A 25,984-nucleotide genomic window follows, 5' to 3' on the forward strand; every position below is an offset into this window, starting at 1 on the left:
TTCCCCCCTGAATTGTTCAACCTTTCACATACACGCAAATGCACACACACACACACACACACACACACGCATTCATACACATGCGTGCACGCACGCGCGCACGCGCCCGCACACACACACACACACACACGCACACCCCACTTTACTACTCTAGTCCCAGGGGTTCCAGGCAATAAATTATAACACAAAGCCGATCCTAAAAACAAATTTCGACAAACAAATGCCATCTGGGTGCTCAGGAATCTCGCCATTTGCCGGCTTCTTTCCCTCTGGGTCCGGGTATGAGCGGAATGGCACCACGGGGATAATATGTTCCTATTTTTCCTTCTAATCCAGAACACCTGTCTCTTCTCTGGGGGAGGGGGCGTGATATTTGGGGCTGCTTCTCAACACGTGACCAGCCACCTGTTGCTCATGCCTTTCCAAATTGGTTTCTGGGATGTAGGAGCAGCCAACTGGACCCCCCCACCCCCGCCGCCCCACCCAACCAAGAAACTGTGGGCATTCTCGCTGTGCTATATTTAAAGAGTCTGGAGCTGCCCGGGACTTAGCAGGTCAAGACAGTGCCCTCGAGCAGAATATATACCACGACACCTCCTCCATCAAAATCTCTGGTGGCCAGCGTAAGCCTTTGAAGAGAAAAGAAGGCTGGAGGTCACCACAGTCTATCCCTGTATTTCACGCCCCCCCTCTGCCACTCATTCATTCATTCATTCAACAAATACTTATTGAGCCACCTGCTCTGTGTCACTCACTGCACATCATTCCCTCAACTAGTCATAGCGCAAACTTCCATGAAGCCTCCGCTGAGAGTCCCTACTGGGTGCCGTGGGAGCTCCAGCCGTGAGGAGAGGCCGGCCCCAGCCCAGAGGGGCTCTTGATTTGGTCGGGGTGAAAAAATCCACAAGCTACAGTCATTTAAGGTTCTATGTGTTGGGAGAGATTTAAAAAAAAAAAAAAAAGGATTATGAATCCCAGAGCAGAGAGCAGCCACAGTCAGCTGGCAGGTAAGGACGCTTGCGAGAAGCAGCCCCGTGAGGACGGGGCCTGGATGAAGGGTCGGAGTGGGGCATGCAGCGAAGAATCTGTGCGTGACTGAGCCAGTGGACAGGTGAGCCTGTGTTGGAGCCGAGAGCGGGAAGTCAGGAAGCCTCCTGGCTGTGGTGTCACACACCTGGGCCGGGAAGGGCGAGTAAGCGTCAGAGGAGGAGAGGCTCCGACGGCTGACTGGAGTCTGGGCCTTCACTTTGTCATTTCTTTACAAAGTCTCCACTTCTGTGTTTTCTCTGACTCCTTAGGTTCTGAGGTTTGGCACCCCATCTGCAAACAGGCAGCTCGGGCGGAGAAGAAATTAAAGGTAAGCAAACTGGTAGTAACACTAGACCGGCTAGTGGGGGCCATAGGCCGGGGGCAGTGCGCTTTGAGTTTGTCAGGTGTGTTCCTGGGCCCTTGGCGTTCCTCGGGGCGTTTGAGGGGTTGAGATGTCGGGTGTGAGAATACCTGGGCTACTGTTCAGCTGACAGGATTATTAAGTGTTTCTGGGGGAGGTAATGATCCCCTCAGACAAGTTTGACCAAGTTGGCCGTCTGTAAGGCCTGTCTTTCCTCAGCCTTCCTTGTCAATCGTGAGAGTATTGCCACAGCAATCCACAGTGTGCACAGGGTCTTCACAGCGACCCTCTGGTTTGATTTCGTTAACCCTCTGAGGCAGAGAGGGCTGGGAATTTCATCTCTGCTTTGATCATGAAAAAGATCTGAGGACTGAGAAGATGGCGGCCACCCATGGTCACGGAGCCGAGCAGGCACTAGCGTCTCATCAGTACTGGGCCAGCGAGGGCGTCATCCCTCTGGGCACAGACCAGGACGTCCTGGGAGCCTGGATGGATTCCTGATTCGAGGACTCGGGAGGGGCCAGCACTGGGGTTCCTAGTTCTGTGGCGGGGTGGGCAGGGGGTAGTTTCTATGGTGGGGACCATCTGAGGTGCTGCCACAGGTCCTTAGAACTCTCTTATGGTCCTAAGAATTTCCAGAGTGTCTCCTAAAAATATGTGTGTGTGTGTGTCTTATGTCTGACCAGTTAAACTTCCTCTTTGCCCTCACATCCATCAAAGGTTTCGTGAAGGTGTTCATCTATTATTTTATTTTATTTTTTGCTTTTTGGGTCACACCCAGCAGTGCACAGGGCTTACTCCTGGCTCTGCACTCAGGAATTACTCCTGGCAGTGCTCAGGGGACCATATGGGATGCTGGGAATCGAACCCGGGTCGGCCATGTGCAAGGCAAATGCCCTACCCGCTGTGCAATTGCTCCAGCCCCAAAGGTGTTCATCTATTGATGAATATAATATATGTTCTGTGAAGGAGTTTGTCTATTAATGCATGTTCTTTTTTGGAATGAGTTTTTCTCCCTGTCTCTTCCAAGTTTCTCCCACTTAAGGTATTAGGAGAAACCAATTGTCCCTTTCCCTCACGCTTCTCCTCTTTGGCAATATTTATCAGATATATCAGCTCTCCTACAATGCTGATGCTTTTTATTATATCTCTGTGCACCCTGTGTCCTTATATAGTTAATATTTTCCTTTAAATAAACTCTGTTTTAAACTTTACTAAGTATATTTTTAAATAAAATTTGATACCACCAAGCGGAAGAAACTCAACATTGTTTGCTATAAAAAGAGAAGGATAAATATGTTCAGTGAAATTGAAATAATTCATAAGAACAAATCTAAGGGACTAGCTAGATCATGTTGCCTGCACTCTTTGCTTAAAAGGAAAAAGAGAGAGAGAGAGAGAGAGAGAGAGAAAGAGAGAGAGAGAGATACTAGCCAGTGTCAAGAAGTTTGTTGAAATGTTGAAATTTAAGACTTCTTCCTGGACCTACCCCAAAAATCATTGATATGGAATTTTCCATTTACTCTTACGTCATCTGATGAACCACCTAAATTCCTCTCCCCAAAGCCCCCCTTAGTTCACATCCCCCGTCAAGAAAGTGCATCTCCGCAGTTGCAATGAGTGCTGTGTAAGTCAGGGACAGGAGACCTGGAAGGGAAGTTAGCGGTCCTGGCAACTAGCCCCTTAGTTTGACACACCTGAACCTGAAGATGCCTAGAAGCCCACCGTGCTTGTCACCCTTGATTCCCCCTGTTTCCGCTTCAACCACAAGCTGCTGCTCTCCTAGACACACTTAGATCTGCAGTGTTGTTCCCCTCAGGAGGCGACGCTGTCACTGCCCCATTCAGAGAAGGAAGTGTTTTGTTTATCACTTAGACTAATGTCAACTCACAGTGGAGACACTATAAATAATCAGTGGATTATGCAATTGTGTGCAGTTTAACCTCATGGTATTTTTTTAAATAAATAAATGACCCAGGAGTGAGTCCGTTTTGCTCATTTAAAATTCTAGTCATTTACCAATTTTACTCATTGAAAATAGACACACTGGGCTGGGCCCCTAGTGCAGCAGGTAAGAAGCTTGTCTTGCACACAGTCGACCTGGATTTGAGCCCCAGTACCCCATAGGATACCCCACACTCTCCAGGAGTAATCCCTGAGCACAGAGCCAGGGGTAAGCCCTGAGCGCAGCTGGGTGTGCCAACACCCACCCGCCAGAGAAATCAATAGACACGTTATTGGCTGAAATAATCCAGCATGGAGAGTTATATGAGCGACGTCTTATCACAAGGCCCAATTTACAAATATGTAAGAAGCAAAACTATTATGTGCAATAGCCTGAAGTTCTTTCTAGGAGTCCAGATTTCTTTCACACACAAGGATTAGAAAGGCAGGAATGAAAGACAGGAAAGACACCCCAGCCAGGAGTTTGGGCCCTATTGCTCATGTGTCCGGAGAGTCGGGCCTCCATCCCCCCAGAACCCCGCTCCCCACCACTTCCAGTGTGTCGTGTCTCACATTCTTTGTTTCTCCCCCAGCATAGACGGACATCTGAAACCTCCATCTCACCTCCCGGATCCAGCATTGGGTCGCCCAATCGAGTCATCTGCGTATGTATCTCTTTGCAGCCAATGCAAGGCCTTTCTTGTCCATCAGCCTGGTAGCCAAAGACTTTCCAGGGGATAAGGCACTTGCCCTGCATGTTGTTGACCTTGTTTGATCCCCAGTACCACAGAGTCCCCCTCAAGCACTGCCAGGAGTGACACAAAGCACAGAGCTGCGAGTCGTCCCCAAGTACTCCTAAGTGTGGTCCAAAGATATTTGAGAGAGAGAGAGGAGAGGTGTGAAAGAGAGAGAGAGAGAGAGAGAGAGAGAGAGAGAGAGGGAGGGAGGGAGGGAGGCAGGGAGGGAGGGAGGGAGGGAGGGAGGGAGGGAGGGAGGGAGGGAGGGAGGGAGATCAGTTAGAGCTCAGTACAACCAATACAACCCACTGAGTACATTTTGCATTCAGGAGACTTTTGTTTGATCCCTTCCACTACAGAGGGTCCCCTGAGCACCACTAGGGGTGACTCCAGAACACAGAGCCAAGAAATAGCCCTAAACTGAAAAGGGGGCATTCTAAGGAAGCCCAGGGCATCTGCAGGAGTTCATTCAAGTGACCCTGTGCGTGGGCATATCCTATGCTGTACTCTGTGACAAGCCCTGGGACCCAGGGGGTCAGGGAGATTGTGGACTCCTGTCCCCAAGCACAAGACCCTATGGACAGACCTCAAGGACGGGACCGACTCCAGCAGGAGCCACCAGAACTCAGGGAGCAGATGAACCTTCTTCCTGTGGCTTCCCTGAGGCTCAGGACAGAGAGAACCTGAGACCAGGGAGGGTTTGGGTCGGCCGTCAGCGTCAGGGTGACAGCAGCAAGGAGTGTGCAAGCAGGGGTGTAAAGGATTTGCAGCTGTCAAGATGAGCTTTCCCACCACCTGAGACTTCCAGGGATGGTGCAACCCTTGTGTGCATGGCTGAACAACTACTCAGAGGCCAGAGCCAGTCAGCAGACAGGACAAGAGTTAGTACCAGAGCAAGAGCACAGCGGGTACGGCTCAGGGTTCGATCCCCGGCATCCCGTATGGTCCCCGAGCAACTCCAGGAGTAATTCCTGAGTGTGAAACCAGAAGTAACCTCTGAGCATCACTGGGTGTGACCCAAAAGTTGATTAAAAAAAAAAAAAAGACAAGAATTAGATTGGTTCAGTGGTCCCTTGGATATGACATTTATTCATGCAATTAACAGTCGAATGTATGCCGGGGTCTCAGCTCTGCTCCCTAAGGACCGAGCTTGGTCTTGCCCTGCTGCCCACCCGTGACACCGAGCACTGGCTCTTGTGCAGCCCCCAGGCCTGGTTGCCGGGATTAGGTGCAGTCTGACTCCTGGTCCCCAGCGTTGGCTAAGTTGGCTGTCCTGGCAGTGATGTTCTTTGCTGTCTGTATTCTCTCTGGGAAGCTGAAGGTAGGGTGGGGAGGAAGGGGGCCTCTGGCTGTGTGGAGGCCCCTCAGGCTGAAGCTCAGGCCTGTTCAAACCTATGCCATGTGGGTCGTCGAATTCTGCAACCTCAGTCTCCCGGTCTGGAATAATTACTGACGCATATACCTCACAGACGCCGCCTGACATTTGAACCTTACAGGACACAGGGCCTCCGCGCAGCCTGGCGGGGGTCCAGCTGCCCACTCGCCCTGCCCACTCTCCTGGCCCGGGAGTCCCGATACTGGAATCTGGACACCTGCTTTTCTGAACCTCCTGTTTTCCTCTCTCCTGTCCCTCTTACCTTTCCACTTCTCTCCTTCCGCTCCCCTCTTCCCCCAGGCCAAGGTGGATAACGAGATCCTTAATTACAAAGACCTGGCAGCCCTCCCCAAGGTCAAGTCCATCTACGAGGTTCAACGCCCCGACCTCATTTCCTACGAACCTCATTCCAGATACACGTCTGACGAGATGTTGGAGCGGTGTGGCTATGGAGAGGTACCGCGGCCCGCCCTGTCGGCGGGTGCCCAGCCCCCTCACCCACTCGGGAGGCCCCCCCAGACCGTTCCAGGATGGAGTGGAGAGTGAGCGTTTTAAAAGGAAGGATTTCACCCCAACATCTGGGCCTCTTTAAAAACTGGAGTTCGGGGACTCCTCACCTGCACCCTCTGGAGCTAGAGAGCAGCGCCCCCTGTAGGCAGGACGGGGCTTCACCGCCCCCGGAGAACCTGACAACTTAAAGCTGCTGAAAGTCCAGGGGTGCTGCTACACGAGGGGCTGTGGCCCCCCACCTCCGACTGCAGTGTCTGCAAACCCAGCCCCACCCTCCTCCAGGTCTCTGGAGACCGATGAGCATTTCTGCCTGTCCCACCTGCCCTGCACCCCCTCTTCAGAGCTCTAAGACCAGGATTGGGCTGCTGGGGCAGAGTTCACTTGTAGAGGGGCAGGGGTCCCGGCCCTTAGACCACGCAGACCCTCAGGGGGGCCCACACAGCCTTAGCCGACAGCGTCTGTGGCTGGAACCTGCCTGCATCCCTGTTTCTGCTGTGCTTAAGAGTCCGAGTTCTCGCCCAGGGGAAGTAGTGGTCCACAGTGAAACGGTGAGAGATCTCACACCAACCCCCCCGTCTGACCTGTCTTGGAAATCCAGAAAGCTGTAGGAACTGGGAGAGCCTCCCACCCGACCCGGTGAGCGGGAGACGAGGGGCCTGGTCCTCGTCAGGGTGTCACTTCTGACCCCACCACATCCAAGCCTGACTCCAGCCCTGCCCTGGGCACTGTCCTCCACAGAGAGCCACAGAGGGGCAGGAGGCAGCTGGGGGTGGAGACATCTGGGAGCGTGGGACCCCTCCCCTCCCGGCCTGGCTCTCCCCTTAGAGAAGGAGCCTCAACTTTCCCCCCGCCCAGCTCTCTGGAGCCCGTTGTCTGAGGGGCGCCCGCCTGGCGGATCTCTCTGCTGGACCCTGTCACACTCTCTGTCTCCCTCTCCTTTCTCTCCTGCTGCTCCTTCCATGGCTGCCTTCACACCCTGTGCCTCTAAGTCGCTGGGAACCTTATCTCCCTACTCCCAGGTAATCACGACGCGTCTGGAGCCCTTTGGATCTCTGCCCAGGGCCTTGCCAAGGGGCTCCCCCCATCAGGGCAGAGGGGGCTGGAGCAAGGACCCGGTGGTGGCACACAGGGAAGGAACGGCTGGGGAGACCCCCGTGGCCCATCTCTCACCTGGCAGGCACCCCCTGTGTCTCTGTTGATGCTCGGGTTTGGGGGAGCTGAGCCGGAGGCGAGGGGTGCAGGGGAGGAAACTCTGCAGCCACCCAGGGGAGGGTGCTCTGAGCTCCCGGCGGCACCCGGCCTGGGCCCCAGGACCCCTGACTACTCCCGCCTGCCTGCCTCAGTGGCCACCGTCTGGCTGTGGCTCAGCCATGCCTCCTCCCCCAGGACATCTACGAGAACCTGAGTCTCCGGCAGAGGCGGGCCTCCAGCCCCGGGTACATCGACTCGCCCACCTACAGCCGGCAGGGCATGTCCCCCACCTTCTCCCGCTCACCTCACCACTACTATCGCTCTGGTAAGGACGGGGAGTCCAGCCGCAGCTGGGGGCAGCGCAGCCTTCCAGCTCCCAGCGGCAAGGACCTCCCCAGCCATGCTGCCTTGCAGGACCGAGGGCCTCGATGCAGGGTGGGGGTGGGAGGGGCGGGGGAGGAGATTGGTGCCAGAAGGGGCCACCTAGTTGCTAAAGGAAAGGAGTCCTGTGTGGGGGTGGGGTGGGGTGGGGTGGGGTGGGGTGGGGTGGGGTGGGAGGGCGGGTCTCAGCAGGGAGGGGGACTCCAGGGTGAACAAGTCTTTCTGGAGCTCAGAAACTCACGGAGGGCTTTCTGGAGGAGGGGGACTTGAACAAACAGGGCCCACCTTGGCTCTGCAAACTAGAGGCAGGAAGGCGCCACCTCCTCCATGCTGCCCACCGTGCACGGCCGCCTGGACCCCCTCCTCTCTGCTAACGCCTCTTCTCTCTGCGCCTCTCTCCTCGCGGGCATGCGCGCTCCAGGGCCCGAGAGTGGCCGGAGCTCTCCTTACCATAGCCAGTTAGACGTCAGGTCTTCCACGCCGACCTCTTACCAGGCCCCCAAACACTTCCACATCCCAGGTAGGCTGCCGCCCGGAATGCTAGCATGAGTGCATGCTCGGGGGTCGGGTGGGCGGGCTGCACTGCACTGAGACGCGCTTCCTGGGGACCCTCCCTGGCCCACCAGCCTCCTGCTCCACCCTGCAACCCCTCCAGGCCTCTGGGCTTCAGCCCCAACCCCAGAAACGGCCAGAAGGAGCACCCGGACTGCCCAGGCTGTGCGGAACGGGGCAGGCACCAGGCTTGGCCTTTGAGCACCTGGGACTGAGTCCAATCACTGAGCTCCCCTAAGTTAAACACCATTCTGGGCCCGGCAGTTTAACTCTGCACAACCCAGCCCAGATCCTGCTGACTTGGTATTTATAGTCAAACGTAGGAAGAGGTTTGCAAACAAAATACAAACATAAATAAAATAAATAAAACAGGGCTGGGACACAGGACCGTGGCAGAGCACTCACCCTGCGTGTGTGAGATCTAGATTCAATCTCTGGCACCACAAAAAACACCTGAGTCGGTCCAGAGAGGTTCCAGGTAACGGTCGGTGTGGTGCCCATCAGAGAGAGGGCCTCATTCTAGATCATTCTAGATCAGTGGGTTCCCCACCTCTTCGCTTGCAGACCAGCACGGGTCCACAATAGTCATTGTCATCCCATTGCTCATCAATTTGTTTGAGTGGGCACCAGTAACGTCTCTCATTAAGAGACTTATTGTTACTGTTTTTGGCATATCCAATACATACCAGTCCACAATGGGAGGTGAAAACCACTATTTCAGAGGGACCGGACCATAGCGAGACCTGAGTGGGGGTGCCCAGTGTGGGAGTCAGGAACTTCCGGGAGGAGGGGACGTTGAAGCTGAAAGGGGCCAAGGAGCCTGCTTTCCTTGTGAAGGCCCGGGGGCAGCCCTGACAGGGCAGAGTGTGACACGTGTGAGCAGAGGAAGCGCCCTGAGAGAGGACGGGAAGGCAGGCACTCGGTAGTCTTTCGAGTGTGATTTGGGCAAGGGAGTGCCCTGACTCGAGTTCCCAGGAAGTCCATCACCCCAGTTCCCTTCTCGCCTGCCCCAGAAAGGCCCCGTCCTGGTGGGAGGGAGGGAGGAGAGATGATGGGGCTGTGCAGGGAGGAGGCCGGGCCCTGGGCCGAGGAGGTTGGGGCGGGGCTACCTCCCCCACACACTGCCCAGCTTCCACAGCACCTTCTGACCTTCCGCTGCTCTCTTCCTCTGCACACCCCACCCCTCCCTCTGGAACCTGATGTGCAAGGTGTGAGCGGAGGTGGCTGAGTCTGGAAGGGGAGGTCCGGAGAGCAGAGGCAGGGAACCCCTGGGAAAGGGGCTGGCCCCAGAGACCAGCTGACTGACTGCTGTCTCTCTGTCTTCCCCCTCCTCTCCTCCCCCCCCCTCTCCTCTCTGTCTCTGCTTCTGTGTCTGTCTCTCTCCATCTCTCTCCCTCTCCCAATCTCTTCGTCTCTCCCCATCTCTCCCTCTCCCTGTATCTCATTCTCTCTTCCTCTTCCTCTCTCTCCCTCTCCCCTGCCCTGCCCCTCCCCTTCTCCCTCTCCCCTCAACTCCCTTTCCTCTGCCTGGCAGCTGGAGAGAGCAACATCTACCGGAAACCCCCCATCTACAAACGGCATGGTACAGTTGGGGGGGAGGCACCAGGAGGGCTTCATCCGTGCACAGCACCCCAGGGAGGCTCTCACGGCTGCCCCTTGATCCTCAAACCCTGGGAGAGGAGGTGTCATTGCAGGAGAAAGGCCTCCCTCCCCCCCACCCCCTGCTATCTGACATCCCCAGTCACTGGAGCAACACTGACACCCCGGATATGCCCCCCTGACCCTCTAACTTGGACATTGTTGAGGATCACAGCAGGGCCCACGCCAGACCGAGCTGCAGTTGTGTATTTGTAATCGTTTCTCTGGGCATTGTCCCCCACCCCTCAAACTCTTCTCCTCCTGAGAGCGGAGGCTGACTTGGAGAGGCTGCGGGTGAGAGGAGCAGGGCTGAGGGACAGGGCTGTGCCCCAGACCCCTGGCCCGTGCCCTGACTCACGTGCCCAAGAGGTCCACTCACCCCAGTCCCCTTCCCAGCTGCCCCGGAAAGGCCCCGCCCGCACGCACTCCTTCACTCCCTCGTGCCGTGGCCTTCACCCCGTGACCTGCCAGGAGAGTCAGTGGCCTGCGCCCCGCCCTGGCCCTCCCCAGGCGGGAGAGGGCAGTGCCCAGCTGGCACACTGGGCAAAGGAGGCAGAGGAGGGCCTGAAGCGCGGGGCACAGGAAGGCCTCTCTAGGCGGCCAGGGTGGGGCGCCGGCCACTGACTTTCCCGGCAGCAAGGCCGCTCTGAGAGTGGCCTGAGGTTCCGCACTGTGAGCATCTCCTTCCCCGGCTCCTCCCGCACCCAACACCCGGCCCCGCTGAGCCCGCGCCAGCCTTGCTTGGATGAATCAGCACCCCCTTTTCCTGCAGGGTGCGGAGGCATGTCTGCTGGGTGTCACCCTCCGGGTCCGGGGGCCACGGGAGGGAGCACATGGCTGACAGCACAGAGGCAGGCACACGGCCCCGCGCTGGGGTCTGGGTTGGCCCGAAGCTGGGCTTCCCGTGAGCTTGGGCGCGTGTCCGTGTGACTGTGGAGGCCACCCCAGGGGCAGTGGCACGTGTGGCCAGGCCCCGGGGCTGAGTGGGCCACGGAGAGCAGCCCTGGGCAGGCCGAGGAGCAGTTGGGGGGGGCAGGGGGGGACTGCATGGAGAGGAGCTGATGGAAGATGGACCAGGCAGAGGGAGAATCCGGGTCCAGGAACGCTGGCAGGTGTAGATGGGGCCCAGGTGGAGTGGCTGAGAAAGGGGTGCCCGTTGGCCCGGCCCCTCCGCCTAGCCCACCTCCCCAGGCTTTGGACCAAGTCCCTGCCTGGAACCATGCTGTGAGCTTCAGTGGGGTGGGGGGGATGGCCCCTGAAAGGCACCTGAGCCAGCAGCCCCGTGTTGATGCTCTTAGGTAGGGAAACTGAGGCTGGGAGGGGCAGGATTTGCCCAGCGTGCCAGCTGGTAACGGTGGCAGAGGAGCGCCTGAGGCTCGGGGCACAGGAAGGCCTCGGCAGGCGGGCGCCGGCACTGCAGGGAGGGGCGCCGACCTGCCGCCTTCCATCTGGCTCTGCCCTGGGGGCCCACTCTGAGCCTCGCTCGGGCCCACAGGCAGCTGCGTGAGAGTGAGGAAGGCGGGTGGGCTCAGGGTCCCCCAGCCTTAAGAGGAACAGCCATGGCCTTCGGGTCCACTTAGGGACACACTAGAGCCCAGGGGGCATGGTGGGAGCCACCCTGAGTGGAGTCGGCTCTGGTTCTAACTGGCTGTGTGGACGCGGGCTGCCTCCCCGCCCCGCCCCCCACCCCCGTCCCGGCTCTCCAGCTGTGCCCTGGGCCAGCGGAGGCAGGGTCTGTGCCAGGATGCCCGCCCCTTCCCTGAAGCTGTCTCCTTGGGTCCCTTGCAGGTGATCTGTCAGCAGCCACCAAGAGCAAAACAAGTGAGGACATCAGCCAGGCCTCCAAGTACAGCCCAGCCTACTCCCCAGACCCCTACTATGCTGCGGAATCTGAGTTCTGGACCTACCATGGGTCCCCCAAAGGTAGCATGCAACTCGGGGAGCCAGGAGCCGCGTCCTGGCACCCCCCACCGTGTGGGGTCTCCTTCCGAGTGCCCTCAATAGGCATGTGCTGAGGCCCACTCATGGATCGGGGGAGAGGGCCCTGGGGGACAAGCAGACCGGGTCCCTGCATGTGGAGGAGCTGAGGGGATGGACGCAGACCCAGCAGCCTTGGGAAGGGCCAGGGCCAGCGGGCAGTGCAGAGGCGCGCGAGACCAGGCTGGGAGCCATCCACGGGAGGCAGGAGGCAGCTGCCTGTGGAGCTCAGGGTGGCGGGAGCTGCAGGGCCAGTGCGCTGACGGGGAGGTTTGGGTCTGGGAGGCGCCACCAGGGTGGCACCCGCAGGTGTGTGTCTTTTAGAGGCCACTTGGGCTGGAGGGTGGATCGTGACTTGGAGGATGGGACAAAGTATGGGATGATGGGAAATTCTCCGGGGCACCTGGTGAGGGGTCTTAGAATGCGCAGTCAGACGTCCCCAGCTTCCCTTGGTTCCCCCGGTTGGCGCCCCTTCCTGACTGAATGCCCCAGGTGACCGTCACCTCACAGGCGCTCAGAGGTGGCCCCGCCTGACTCTCAGAGAATTCACAGCCTCACCAAACGGGGGGACTAGGTGGCACCCTTGGCTTCTCCAAAACTTAATAGTGGGGCATTCACCAAACCGCCAGCAGACAGGGAGGGAAATTGAGACGCTTGCATGAGCCCATTTCAGGCCTCGAAAACAGTCCAGCTCGGAGTGGCTGGGTGCAGAGCAGGGGCTCCTGGCACATGGGTGAAAGGTCCTGTGCTCCCTTGGCCTCAGACACAGCGAAAGCGAAAAGCAACCATGTCACCGGACATGCCCTGTCCCCCGGGGGACCTGTCCTCATCATGCCAGGATGAGCTCTGCAGGCCGAGACCCACCTCCCCCCCCCACCCCCTGGCAAAAGGAAGCTTCTCTAGCTCCAGCAGAGTCCCAGCTCTGGGTGCTGGGGCGTCTTCGCTGCATGATGGTCAGCTTCCCCTGCCTTCCTAGCTCAGGAAGGTAGTAAATAGCGGGTTGACAGTAGCCCCGTGGGGGTGGGGGCGGCATCTCATCCAGCTGCTCTCTCGGAATGCTCAGTTTACATATGCCAGAGATGGAAGGAACTTTCTCCTCTAAGCCTTGCTGGCCCCCTGCACCCTCCACCCAGGGCAGGCTGAGCCGGACGGCTCCGCGGGTACTGACCTTTGCTCTCTCCCGCCAGTGCCCCGAGCCAGAAGATTCTCGTCTGGTGGAGAAGAAGATGATTTTGACCGCAGCATGCACAAGGTGAGCAGCGCCCCCCCATTCCACCCCCAGATCAATGGTCTTTTACTGATGAGTGTTTCATTTGCAAAGAACAGGAACCAAACTCAGACTCACTTCTGATGGAAAAGGACCTGTTGAACCCTTATATAACTGAGACACCGAATGTTGGGGTGTTTCGTTTAGGGTCAGCCTCAGGTATGGGTCAGTCCAGCTGCTCAGGAAGCGGCCATGGGGAAAGGGCATCTCTTTTCTCTCGTGCTGGCAGCAGCCTCTCTCTTGCAGGTTGTGTCAGACAGAGCCAAGGTGGCTGTAGCGCCTCTTTCAACCCACCCGTGGGAATGCAAGTGGCCCAGCAGCTGGGAAATAGCTTGGCGGGCTTCAAAGAGTGAAGCAGAGATGTACAATATGACCCCGCAGTTCCACTCCTGGGCATAGTCCTAGGAGAACTGAGGACTCGGAGACAAATCCCAGTTCATAGCACTATGGACAGGAACCAAGGCGGAGAAATCGCTCAGATGTTCCTAAACCGAGGAATCGACCCACACAATGTGTCCTAGTCCTGCAATGATCTATGATTTCACTAGTAAAAGAAAGGGATAGAGGACTGATGGATGCTACGGTATGAGCGAACCTCAAAGGCACCGTGCTCTGTGGAAGAAGCCAGGCTACATAGCCTGCCTGTTGTCTGCTTCAGCTTACCTGAAGTCCTTGGAATCCATAGGGACAGAACACAAATGGAGGGTCAACCTGGCGAGGAAGGGAAAATAAGGATCATCCACCCACCCACCCCACTGCAGGGCTCCCTGGGGTGGGTGGGTGGATGATACAGTGGCTTAAAACTGGGGAGAGGAGCTGGAGCAATAGCACAGCGGGTAGGGTGTTTGCCTTGCATGTGGCCGACCCAGGTTCAATTCCCAGCATCCCATATGGTCCCCTGAGCACCACCAGGGGTGATTCCTGAGTGCAGAGCGAGAAGTAAGCCTTGTACACTGCCAGGTGTGACCAAAAAAAGCAAAAATAAATAAATAAATAAAAACTGGGGAGAGGCAGTGGTCTTGCAGACCAGGAATGTGCTGTATTCTGTGTGTGTGTGTGTGTGTGTGTGTGTGTGTGTGTGTTTTCATGGGGGCTTCCTTCCATGGGTTAATTTTATCTTATGTGAAATCTGCATGAATTTCAGAGGAGATGCCAGTGACCCCAACTTAGGTTTGGGACCATCTTCTGTTGTTGAACTGAGTACAAAAAAAATGCAGTCCTGGGGGGCTGGAGCAATAGCATAGTGGGGAGGGCGTTGGCTTTGTATGCAACTGACCGACCTGGGTTCGATCCCCGGTGTCCCATATCTTCCCCCAAGCACCACCAGGAGTGATTCCTGAGCTCAGAGCCAGGAGTGACCCCTGACCATTGCTGGGGGTGGCCCAAAAACTTAAAAAAAAAAATGCAGTCCTGGGTCATTGTCTAGACCTACTTTCTTCTTTGTCTTTGTCAAGGGGAGGGGGGCGCGCAGGGAGGGTTCAGGGTGGGCCACACCTGGCAGCATTCAGAAGCTTCTCCCATCTCAGTGCTCTGGACACACTTCCAGGAGTGCTTGGGAGAGCATGAGGTGCTGGGGATGAAACCTGGTCCTCCCTCATGCAAAACATGCGCTTCACCATGCAAAACCTGGTTCTCCAGCCCTGCCCACACCCAGAAATGCACCCGTTTCTCAGTCTGCTTGGGTACGTAAGGTGAAGTCATCAGGGGGAAGCCGGGCGCTGGCCAGAGCACGGGGCCCAGAGCCAACTGATGGAGCAATGAACCATGCCGGAGTCAGCCCCGTCTTGCTCTGATTCTCTCTGACTTCTCCTTCCCCTCCCACCTCAGCTCCAGAGCGGGATTGGCCGGCTGATCCTGAAGGAAGAGATGAAGGCCCGGTCCAGCTCCTACGCTGACCCCTGGACGCCACCCCGGAGCTCGACCAGCAGCCGGGAGGCGCTGCACATGGCTGGCTACGACATGTCCCTCAATGGCTGTGAGCTTGTCTGGAGGGTGGCGTGCGGCTCTGCCCTCCCCTCTCTGTCTTCATTCTCTCCCTGGCCCAGCGTGCAGACGCCGCACAGGCCCGGGGCCAGGGGCACCGAGCGAGCCCAACCTCTGCAGCCAGCAGTCACGTCTGCTGCTTGTCCGCTCCTACAAGGAGGCCAGTCAGGTTCACCGTCCAGGAGAGCGTCTCCTCACGGGCTGCAAGGCCCAGAAAGCAGGACTCCCCGGGGACCAGGAGCTTTGGTCACTGGAGCTCCGTGACCAGAGGCCAGCTCTGGGCACTTGGCCGCAGTGCATTCTGCCTCCTCTCTCTCTTACCCCACTGGGCTCAGTCCTGACACAGAATCTCTCCTCACATCACTGCCTGACGGGGACTCAGGCCTAGGCCCTGGAAATAACCATTTATTACCATCCTCCACACCAGGCATCAATAGACACGCTGCCCCTTCCCTTCCCACAGAGGCCCACAGTGCAGACGGATTAGTCTTACCCACTTAGAGACGAGAGACCTGCAGTTAAGCCACTCGGGGAAGGTCAGAAAGCTCGGAAAGCCGCTGGAGGCCTGAGTCAGGAGGACTCCAAGGCCAAGTTTCTCCCTCTTCACCAGACTGCGGGCAGTGCTGAGGGCAAAGCCAGATCTGTTTGCTTTGTGCCAGGCCTTGAGCTGGTGCATTGTGTCCTGTAGTCTCCTTTAAAACACTATAGACATCTCCCGTAATTTTTTTCCCACCTTCCATTTCCCATTTGTCAGATGAGAAAACTGATGTGTTAAGGTTTTTGGTTTTTTCTTGGTTGGTTTTTGTTGTTGTTGTTGTTTGTTTTTGCTTTGTTTGGGGGCCACTCCTGGCAGTGTTTAGGACTTACCCTGGCTCTGAGTTCAGGAATCACTCCTGGTGGTGCTCAGGGACCGTATATGGGATGCTCTGGTTTGGCTGCATGCCAGGCAAACACCCTATCCATTGAACTATGCCTCGGGCCCAGGAGTGCATGACTGAAACGTAAGCACAAAAGTTTGTAAGTCTGTCACTGTACCTCATGGTGATTCATGTAAAAATTTAAAAAAAAAAAAATTTTTTTTTAAAGTGAACTCTACTTATGGTAGAGCCAGGATGGATCGCAAGAGCCGGTGACCATCTTTCGCCAGTTGGGGGCACTGTTTTATATCCCTGGCCCTGGGCTCTGCGCAGGATACTGGCAGGAGCCCACTTCCGGTCCCTTCCAAGGCTTCCATGCTGTGGAGCCCCTGCAGTGCCCCTGATACTCGGAGAGGGTGGATGGGTTACGGGGTCGGCACAAATGAAGACCCCCAGGGAGTGAACAGGAGAGAGTGCAGAAACCCCTTCCCCCTGCCTGCCTGCCTGCCCAGGACCACTGACCTCTGCTTTCCTCTCTTGCAGCCCCTCGGTCTCACTACCTGGCTGACAGCGGTATGTCCCGTCCCCCTACCCGCAGCCTCTCATGCTCTGTGAGGGCCAGGCCTGTGGCAGTGGCTCTCCCAGGCCAGTCCTAATCTTCAGCTACTCACACTGTCCAGTTCTGCTTCGGTTTCGGGTTCCAGAAGCCACCCCCCGCCCAGGGAGGCCGGTGCCCTTCACAGCCCCGGGGAAGCTGCCTGTCTGGTCTGAGCTGGGCCCCACCTCCAGGCCTCTGGCTGAGGCGTCCATGGAGGGCTCAGGCTCCCAGCCCAGGGGGACAGCGAGTGCAGAGGGAGAAGCCCAGGGAGTGGGTGCTGTTTCCTGGGTGCCTAGAACTTTTGAAGGGGAGATGCCCCTCAGGCAGTCTGCACAAGTCAGGGGAGCAGCCGGAGGGGCCAGTGGCCTCTGGCTACTCATCCCTCCAGGGGGGCTGGTCACGGGGGAGTCCCTTCTCAGTAGGTAACCACTTCTTTCCAGATCCCCTCATTTCCAAATCGGCCTCCCTGCCTGCCTACAGAAGAAACGGGCTGCACAGGGTAAGCGAGCATGTATGCATGTGCACACATGTGTGCATGCATGCCAGCATGTGGGGAGTGTGGTCCAGAGGATGCCAGTAATCCCAGAGCCTGGACACAGACCTTGGGGCCTGCAGAGGGGTAACCAGCAGAGGCAAAGCAAGTTGGCTGTTGTCCCTGTGACCCGGCGTGTGAGGGAGGGGGCCTGGGGACACTAGTTCTTGGGGCACCCAGCCTGTTCTGAGTTAGGGCTCCACGCACTGACTCCCGACCCCAGCAAGAGGCTTCTCTCACTCACCCTCTCTCGTGGGGAAGCTGCGGGAACAGAGACATGGGGCCAGGCATTGTCCAGCTCTCAGAGCCAGGCCACCCGCCCTCACAGCCCAGCTCCAGGAACGGCCCGCTGACGGTAGCCCAGGCTGTTCAGAGGGTGGTGAGGGAATACAAGTGTGTCTCCTTAACAAGCGAGGACATCACTGGCGGACATGGGCAAAGGTCGGGGACGGTGGGGCGGACAAAGTTTCGCAAAGGCCTTGCTAAGTGCCAGAGTGTTCTGGCTCCAGGACAAACCTTTTCAAAGCCCCTACCAAGTGCTGGAATGTTCTGGCTGCAGGGAATAAAGCTGCTTCGGATCTTCCTATCCTAGCTGGGGAGCCAGACGACTTCCACAACAGCATGCCGGGTGATGCTGGGTAGACGGGAGGGCTGGGGGGACGGCCGCGCTGGGGAGAGATGGGTACAAGGGCTGGGAGCACAGCCGCGCTGGAGAGATTAGCTGGAGGAGGCGTCAGACGAACCTGGGAGCGTGCAGGGCCTTGCTGCTGGGCCAGCAGGCGCCATCCAGAGGAGGGTGCAGCACCCACGCCCCAGGGCAGGAGGCCACGGAGCACCTGAGCTGGAGTGTCCAGGATGGGAAGCCAGGCAGGGACAGTGTTAGGGCCCTGTCCATGGGCGAGGACTCGGGCGGGCCTGCTGGAGACTTACCGAGTGACCCGATTGGTAGGACACCTCTCAGGCAACCCAGGGGGACAGGAGAAGCCACAGACTCATTCGGCAGCGATTTCGGAGAGAACCCACCCAAGGGCAAAGGATCAAGGTCACTAGAGAGGACAAGCTGGTCTAAGAACCCCTGCTGCTGGGGACCCCCCGGCCCTTTAGCCTCGCGTGCTCAGACTCCCCCTGCGCTCAGGAGCAGACCGGTGTTGAGAACCCTGTGGATGGCAGGCCCTGCTCGGGGTGCACGAACTCTCACGGGCCGGGGAGACCGAGAGCCCTGCCCTTTGGGAGGCCGTGGTTTTGCAGGGGGGAGGCGAATACAGGGAGCAAATAGTCGGCAAGCCATCTGTGGGCAGGGGGAGGCAGCTTTGACAGGAGAAGGGGGCTTGGCAGTCTGGGGCGGGGGCAGCTTGCAGTTTGGGGGCAAAGAGAGAGGGGGGCCGAGCCGTGCAGGAGCCTGAGAGGTGAGGCTGCACGTCCCCCTGCTGGCGGTGAGCACATGGGTTATGTGCTTGGCTCTCGGCTCAGTCCCTCTTCAGGGGGCTCGGAAGAGCTGGTGCTAATAAACCCCTTGCTGGAGGTGGCTGGGGCGTGCTCCGTGAGGCGGAACACAGGAAGTCGCCTCAGCCTGCACCCCCTCCCTCTCACCCCTGCAGACGCCCAGCGCAGACCTCTTCCACTATGATAGCATGAACGCCGTCAACTGGGGCATGCGAGGTGAGTGTGGCCTTGCCAGGGGGCGCGGGACGGAGGCTGCCCTGCTCAGCACTGCACTGGGCCTGCGACAAGCAGCCGCCCGGGAGGCCCTGCCCCAGGGCTGCCGGGGCCCGGCCAAAGCACGAGTCCCAGTCCCGTTCGCTCATTCCCGTTCTCTGTCTTTGGCCTCTCCGGGTCCCCTGCCCTTCTGGCCCGAGAGCTGTCCTCAGTGGGCACTGCAGGCTGGCGGCTGTGACTGTCACACCCGTGCCCGCTCTTCCCAGCACACCGCCCCAGCGTCCCCGTGTTCTACCTGGGACACTGTCCCCTCAGTTCCCAGAGAGACGCTGGCAGGAGGCCAGGCCCACATGGCAACACTAAAAGTTCCCCAGAGATAAAGGGTCTTGTCCTGGGACTCCCCATCACTCCCCACCACCCTTTTTTTTTTTTTTTTTTGGTTTTTAGGTCACACCCAGTAGTGCTCATGGACCAAACCCGGGTCAGGCATGTACAAAGCATTTGCTATGGCTCCAGCCCCATCACCCTCAGAATTTTCTTATTCCTCATCTTACAACCTCAAAAATCATTTTGCCCTCAAGGCGGCCCCCACTGTGCTCAGACCAGCCCCAGGACCCCGCTCCCCCCGCACCAGGCCTGCTCACAGCGTCTCCTCACAGCGTCTCTTCTCTGTGTGTTTTCTCTTGGCAGAGTACAAGGTAAAGAGGATGCAGAGCCCCACGGGGTCTCGGGACCTGGGGAGCCACTACGTTTGGGAACCAGCAGAAGCAGCAACGCTGTCTCTGGGAGGAAGAAAGCAACAGAGCCCCCAAGTCCGTGTTTGGTCCCGCCAGCCTCTCTTTGCCTGGGTCCCGCCCCATCTCTCACCTGCAGGAATCAGACACCTCCCCCTGGGACCTTAGAGGCCTGCCAGGGCCTCATTCATCCCCAGATTTTGCACACTTACGTCTGGGAGGCCTTGTGCCACATTGATGACAAATGTCACCCAGCCTGGCCCTGGTGTTTTGGGGGCCTGTAGACCCACCACGGGGGTGAAGGTGCCTTGAGGCTCCCAGGACACCCCAAGGAGGGCCAGCCTGCCCCTCCCCCAGACTGACTCTCTGGCCTGTCCGCATAGAAGGGCAACCCTGGCACCAAATGTGCCTGAGCGGGACGAGCCCTCTGTGCCTCCCTTTCTCCTCAGATCTACCCGTATGAGCTGCTGCTGGTCACCACAAGAGGAAGAAATCGGCTCCCCAAGGACGTGGACCGGACCCGCTTAGAGGTAGGTCCCAGCCGAGCTGGGGCCCTTGGGCTTGAGGGTGTTTGGGGAGCAGCTGCTCTCGCCCCGATGGGCAAGGCGGGCGAGTCGAGTGCCTGCACACTCACACAGCTCGTGGCCAAAGCAAACTCGGCGTTCTTGGCTCATAACCGTCCCCGCTGTTCCCTGCTTCCTCCTCGGCTCAGGTCGTGTAGGTGTCTGGCCACAGCGTGTCCCCATCCAGGGCAGGGACTTCCACAGCAGACAGTGAGGTCGGGGCCTCCGTCCGCTTCGTGGGAAACATAGGAAGGGCTTTGTTCGGGGCTCGGCGGAGACCCAGCCTTGGCACAACTGCCTGCACATGTGAGCCCGACTCCGGGTTCCAGCTCTGAACATGCCACGCGTGGATGGGCAGCTAGGCCATGTGAAAAGCTCTTTAGTGTTCAGTTAAAAAGGTGCTTGCCCAGGGTCCCTCAAGCTTCCATGGGATGGACAGGAGAGAGAACATGCGGAGCCCTCAGCTCGGAGGCAGGGCTGGGCAGCAGCATGACCCACTAAGACCAGGCCAGCTGGAGCAGGGGTCCAGCAGGAGGAGGAGTTTGGGGGTGGCTATGAAGGTGGGCGGGTGCGGAGAGGGAGAGAGGAAGAATCGTGAGCAGCGGGTGGGACAGGCAAAGGGGATGTAGGGTATCCAGCCCACCGGGCGCCTCTGGCCTCTCCCTGCTGCTCCATCTCCCTAGAATGTCTTTACCATCTTCTCAGCTGCCTCACTCTGTCATTTCTGTGGTGCCCTTGCCCCAAACCTCCCGCAGCCCTTCCCCCGGGTCACCTCTTCTTCAGCATCTCCAGCCCTGCTTCCAGAGCTGCCTGCTTCCCTGCCCTTCCCTCCTCCTCTGCCTCAGACCCAGGAGCTGCCCTTTCTTCCTCAAAGAGGTATCAGGAAGTGCTTGTGGAATTGACCACAAGCATCTGTGAAAGGAGGCTCGGAAGGTCTTCGGATGAGGAAAGCACTGACTGCCTCGGAATCGCCCAGGGTAGAGGAGGGACAGAGGGGAATGTGGGGTCCGGGGTGCCCTGGAAGCATGGTGGGCTTGCAGGGTTAGCAGTGGGGGCCCCCATAATCCCACCCCATCCCCAGCAAATCTCCCCAGAGCCCTGGGTCATGAGCCCTCCTTGCCTGTGGATGAGTCCTTTGGTGCTGAAGGGGACAGCTCCAGGGGACAGCTCCAGGGGACAGCTCCAGGGGACAGCTCCAGGGCGCTCTGGGCAGCAGCACTCAGGAAGCCTAACGCTCCAGGGTTCATCCTTGCTCACCTGTGCTCTCCAGGACACCAAGAGCTCAAACCAGGAGAGCAAATCTTGCCTAAGGGCCAGGAACCCCAGGGAGCTTTCTCGGATGTCAAAAGAGGGCCCTGCCCTAGACCCGCAGTCTGGGGGAGAAGCCTGGGCAGATGAAGGGGAGGGGTGTGTGTAGCATGAGCAGACCCTGCCCCAGTCCCCAGAACCAGGCTGGGAGGAAGTTGAGGAAGAGCCCCCACCCTGCCTTTAGGGGCTTGGAGTATTTCTTCATTCATCTAACAAATGCTTCAGGGGCTGGAGCACATGGCCGACCTGGGTTCCATCCCCGGCACCACCAGGAGAGTTCCTGAGTGCAGAGCCTCTGAGAATCACCAAGTGTGACCCAAAAAGGAAAAAAATTCTTGATTTTTGTTTGTCTTTGTTTTTGTTTTGCTTCTTGGGTCACATCTGGCAATGCACAGGGGTTACTTCTGGCTCATGCACTCAGGAATTACTCCTGGCAGTACTCGGGACCATATGGGACGCTGGGAATCGAACCCGGGTTGATTTTTTTTTAATGTAAAGAGTCAGACATGTCATCTACTGGGTTCCTGGAGCTGAGCTGCTGCCCGCAAAAAGCAGGCAGGGGATCTGAAGAGAACCAGGCACAGCCCCGTACATCTCTGCCCAATTCCTGCCAGGAACTCAGGTTCTGGCCACTTTCTGGAACTTCAGGCATGGGTGACTTTTTTTTTTCTTTTTGGGTCACACCCGGCGATGCACAGGGGTCACTTCTGGCTCTGCACTCAGGAATTACCCCTGGCGGTGCTCAGGGGACCATATGGGATGCTGGGAATCAAACCCGAGTCGGCTGCGTGCAAGGCAAGCACCCTACCCGCTGTGCTATCACTCCAGCCCCAAGCATGGGTGACTTTTGACATATATCACTGGCTGGTGGTGATTTTGAGTTGAGTTTTTTTTTCCAGCTTATTATGAAGTACTTAACAGTTTTATGACAGTCTGACAATCCCAGGCATTGATCAATAATTTATAACATATGTATCTGACTCTTTACACATAATTTTAATATTAAAACTCTTCATTTGTAAGAATAGTAAAATAATCATCCAGCCACCCTCCAGCCCAATGCAACTACATATTCCCAACTCCAGAAGCTTTGCGTGGCGGATCCACTTGAGGGCTGAGTGGCTGACCAAGGGAGAACTGTCGTGGGGTCCCCCAGTGTTTCTTCCTATGGGAGAGAGGAAAGGATGTGGTAGCAGGTGGAAAAATGAAAAGGAATGTTGTTAGTAATGTTAGTGGGTCTGAAGCTCAGCCTTACAGATCATTTTTTAAGTGGGGGGGGGGGCGGGGCACGAAGATAATACAGCAGGTAAGGTGCTTGCCTTGCAAGCAGCCCATAGTGTTCAATCCCAGGACTCCATATGGTCCCCTTTAGCCTCACCAGGAATGATCCCTGAGCACAAAGTCAGGAATAAGGTCTGAGCAGTCCTGGGCCCCCAAACCAAAATAAAATAAAATAAAATAAAAACCAAACTACACACACACATATATATGCATATATAGTATGTATGTATGTATGTACGTATGTATGTATGTATGTAGCACTGTCATTCCATTATTCATGGATTTTCTCGAGCAGACACCAGCAATGTCTCCATTATGAGACTTGTTGTTACTGTTTTTGGCATATCTAATATGCCACGGGTAGCTTGCCAGACTCTGCCGTGCGGGTGGGATACTCTTGGTAGTTTACTCTCCGAGAGGGATGGAGGAATCGAACCTGGGTCGGCCTCATACAAGGCAAAGGCCCTGCCCACTGTGGTCCTGTGCTATTGCTCCATTTGATATGCCAAAAACAGTAACAACAAGTCTCACAATGTGTGTATGTATATATAAAAATATACTAGTAACCAAAAATGCACCCGCAGGGGCTAAAACAATAGTACAGTGGCAAAGGTGCTTGTCTTGCACGTGGCCAACTCGGGTTCAATCCCCAGCATCCCACGTTGTAGTCCCCGAGTACACCAGGAGTGACTCCTAAGTACAGAGTCAGAAGTAAGCCCTGAGCACCACTGGGTGTGGCCCTCCCCCAGAATATGCCCTTCGGCCCTGGACATGCGTCCTCTTTCTCCCCAAAAGGACCGTACGCACTCATGGAGCAGAGGGGGACGCTAGGGGCCCCAAGTGAAGCCCAGTTTCTCCCCAGCAGCCAGCCCAGCCCCGGGGGCTCATGTGAGGACACCCTGTCCACATGCTGGCGCCCTCAGTGCCCAGCCTCCCCCGGGCCCCTCCGTGGGTCAGGCGGCTGGCGACGGTCCCCTCTCCCCCCTACTGCCCCACCTGCCCCTCAGCCTCAGGCTGTCCCTCTCTCTCCTCCGCCAGCGCCACCTGTCCCAGGAAGAGTTCTACCAGGTCTTCGGCATGACCATCTCCGAGTTTGACCGGCTGGCGCTCTGGAAGAGGAACGAACTCAAGAAGCAGGCGCGGCTGTTCTAGGCGGAGGCCCCGTCTCCGCGCGGCCGCATAAGGAACCACGTCAGACCCCTCTCCTCAAGCTCCGTGTAGTCCTCTCCTGTGTAGTGGGCGTCTGCCTGCCGCGAGATTTGCTTTCCTGTAGTGCCAGGCCAGCCCACGCCAGCCAGGTGTTTTTATGCTCCCCACGTTCTCTTTTCTAAGTGCTCTGGGGTGTGGGAAGGGATTCGCGGGGACGCCCACCCTTCACTAGGGATCCTGTTTTGTACCGCAACACCGTCCTGACTTGCGTCCCCGGAGGCCCGACTCTCTCTCTTCAAGGAGGTGTCTGAAGGAATCTCCCATCTCCCTGAGTTGTGGCCCAGCCTTGTGGGGCCCGTGGTGACCGTGGCCACCCCTTATTGGCCCCAGAGGGGCCCTCCCGGGGGAGTGCCCGCAGGCATCTCGCCCCAGTCACTGGACACCTCTGCGGGCTGTAAAGAACTTTCTCATCACCCCCGTGTCGGAGCTGGGGGCTCCCCAGGGGCGTCGCAACATAAAGGGCAGGCCCCCAGGTCGTCAGAGCAGAGAAGAGAGGTGGACGGGGCCTCGGCCTTTCTGCTGCTCCTCGGTTCTCCTCCCTCGTCCCTGGATCCCAGCCTGTCCCGATCCAAAGCCACAGCTCACGGTAGAGAAGGAAAGGCAAGGCGGCACCCTGGCCCGCACCCCTCCAGCTGGTCTCTGAGGACTCCGAACCAGCAGGGTGAAGGGGAGGGGCAGGAGTGAGAGGGAGGGGCCCTGTTTGGATGGAGCTGCAGGACCACTTAGAACCTCCCTGTGGCTCCCTGGCCATGCCCCTCCTGGCCCATCCCCTCCCGGGGAGAGGCCGGTCGTTGCAGCCCGTAATCTTCAGCCTTACTACAATCTACGTGCCTGACAACTCAACACAGCACAGGGCTAACGCTTCCACCAGAGCTCCAACCGACCAACCAGACACACAACCTCCAACCACCCCTCTGACAGTAATCTGGACCAGAGCCCCCACCCACCCACCCCTGCACCTCACCCCCGCCCCACCTCCCGCCCTACCCCAGTCTTCAACTCTTCACTGGCCGTATTCATGGCTGTCACGAGACACGGTCGTGAATGGCTTTCAGAAAAATGGCTGCCCATGAGGCCCAAGAATGAAGCATTGGCCAACTCTGCTCCTGATCAACTTGGATGTCCCCAGGCTGCCTTTCCTGCCTCCTCACCTTCCGGAACAGTGGTGAGAGTGGAACCTCCCCACACCTCCAGCCCCGAGCAGGTGGTGTCTGATGGGGGTCTGCTCCTTCTTGGAGGTGCCTTGAAGTCGTGGAGGAAGTATGAGGATGTAGAAATTAACCGTGGTGAGTCTCAAGAGGCTGGCGATGTCACCTGGCAAGTGTGAAACTGACTTCAGCAACCCCTCACTGAGCGCCTGCTGCCCACTGGACAGAGGGGTGGGAGATGGGAACAGTGGGATGGTCAACAGGGGCATTGGTCCAGGGACATGCCAGCTGATGATGGGTCTCCTAAGGATGCACTCAAACACGTTGGTTGTAAAGTAGAAAATGGTAGAAGAGGGCTTGCGAAAGTGTGTGATATTGCTATAAAGGTCATTGGTGTAAACCAAGGAAAGCTTTCTGGAAGAGGCTGCATTTTGAGCTATGTTCAGGAAGGATCTGTGTGAACTAGAAGGAAACTACTGCAAAGGGGTGCCGGGATGAGGGCCTGGCAGGGAGGTCTATATAATCGAATCTCAGATGCCAACCCTCTCTGCAACTTCTCTTCTTGGCCAGTGTCTTTCCACCTTCCTGATCCTGTAGAAACGTCCCAGCCAGACCAGTCATTGACACTGCCTCATAATCACTGGTTGAAAATTTGGCAAAATTAAAGAGCTTTTGTTATTGTTGTTGGATATTTTTTTGTTTCCCATAAAAACACATAATTCAACCCAGACCTGTGTCCTTCTGTTTGTTTCTAGCATGAGTAGAAATAAGTAAATGAAAAGAGGCTGAGCCGTGCACATTTTCCAAAATTTAAAAAAAAAAAAAGTCTGGAGACAGCTTTGCCTTTGCCTTCAATAAAGTGCGATGACTGATGAAGTAAGCAGTACTCAGACTGGTTCCCAGAAAATGGAGGTTCCCGCACGATTGTAGAGAATGTTGGAATGAACCATGATCTGTGATTGGTTCCCAGTAGATTTCTCCATGAATTTCTCAATGAATGAATAATAGTGGTATTAAAAAGTCCCACCTGTAAATAGCAATGGCGTGCCACGTTCTGTGCCGAGAATATCACACCCACCATCCCACTGAAGCCTACCAACCCAAGGGGGAGCTACTGTTCTCATCTCTGACTCGGGGTTAAGGGAACAGCACT

At 57.2% G+C, this 25,984-nt stretch overlaps 1 protein-coding gene across 4 annotated transcripts in view; it reads left to right on the forward strand.

Moving 5' to 3' along the window:
* ABLIM3 (actin binding LIM protein family member 3) overlaps positions 1–25,561 on the forward strand; it is a 120,366-nt gene extending 94,805 nt beyond the window's left edge. For 2 of the 4 annotated variants that reach the window (XM_055143182.1, XM_055143183.1), the window contains 16 exons: positions 1,299–1,357; positions 3,928–3,999; positions 5,747–5,902; positions 6,946–6,975; positions 7,343–7,472; positions 7,950–8,048; positions 9,615–9,662; positions 11,507–11,641; positions 12,883–12,947; positions 14,790–14,937; positions 16,346–16,375; positions 16,841–16,899; positions 18,531–18,591; positions 19,279–19,400; positions 19,772–19,852; positions 23,513–25,561. In XM_055143182.1, the coding sequence (XP_054999157.1) occupies positions 1,299–1,357; positions 3,928–3,999; positions 5,747–5,902; positions 6,946–6,975; positions 7,343–7,472; positions 7,950–8,048; positions 9,615–9,662; positions 11,507–11,641; positions 12,883–12,947; positions 14,790–14,937; positions 16,346–16,375; positions 16,841–16,899; positions 18,531–18,591; positions 19,279–19,400; positions 19,772–19,852; positions 23,513–23,626 (1,409 nt within the window). In that variant the 3' untranslated portion in view covers positions 23,627–25,561. The remainder of the gene's footprint in view (positions 1–1,298; positions 1,358–3,927; positions 4,000–5,746; positions 5,903–6,945; positions 6,976–7,342; positions 7,473–7,949; positions 8,049–9,614; positions 9,663–11,506; positions 11,642–12,882; positions 12,948–14,789; positions 14,938–16,345; positions 16,376–16,840; positions 16,900–18,530; positions 18,592–19,278; positions 19,401–19,771; positions 19,853–23,512) is intronic. The other 2 variants (XM_055143184.1, XM_055143185.1) reach the window with 2 other exon arrangements.
* The last annotated feature ends 423 nt before the right edge of the window (positions 25,562–25,984 follow it).

This window comes from Sorex araneus, chromosome 6, assembly GCF_027595985.1.
Source record: "Sorex araneus isolate mSorAra2 chromosome 6, mSorAra2.pri, whole genome shotgun sequence".
In the NCBI taxonomy this organism is placed as follows: Eukaryota; Metazoa; Chordata; class Mammalia; order Eulipotyphla; family Soricidae; genus Sorex; species Sorex araneus.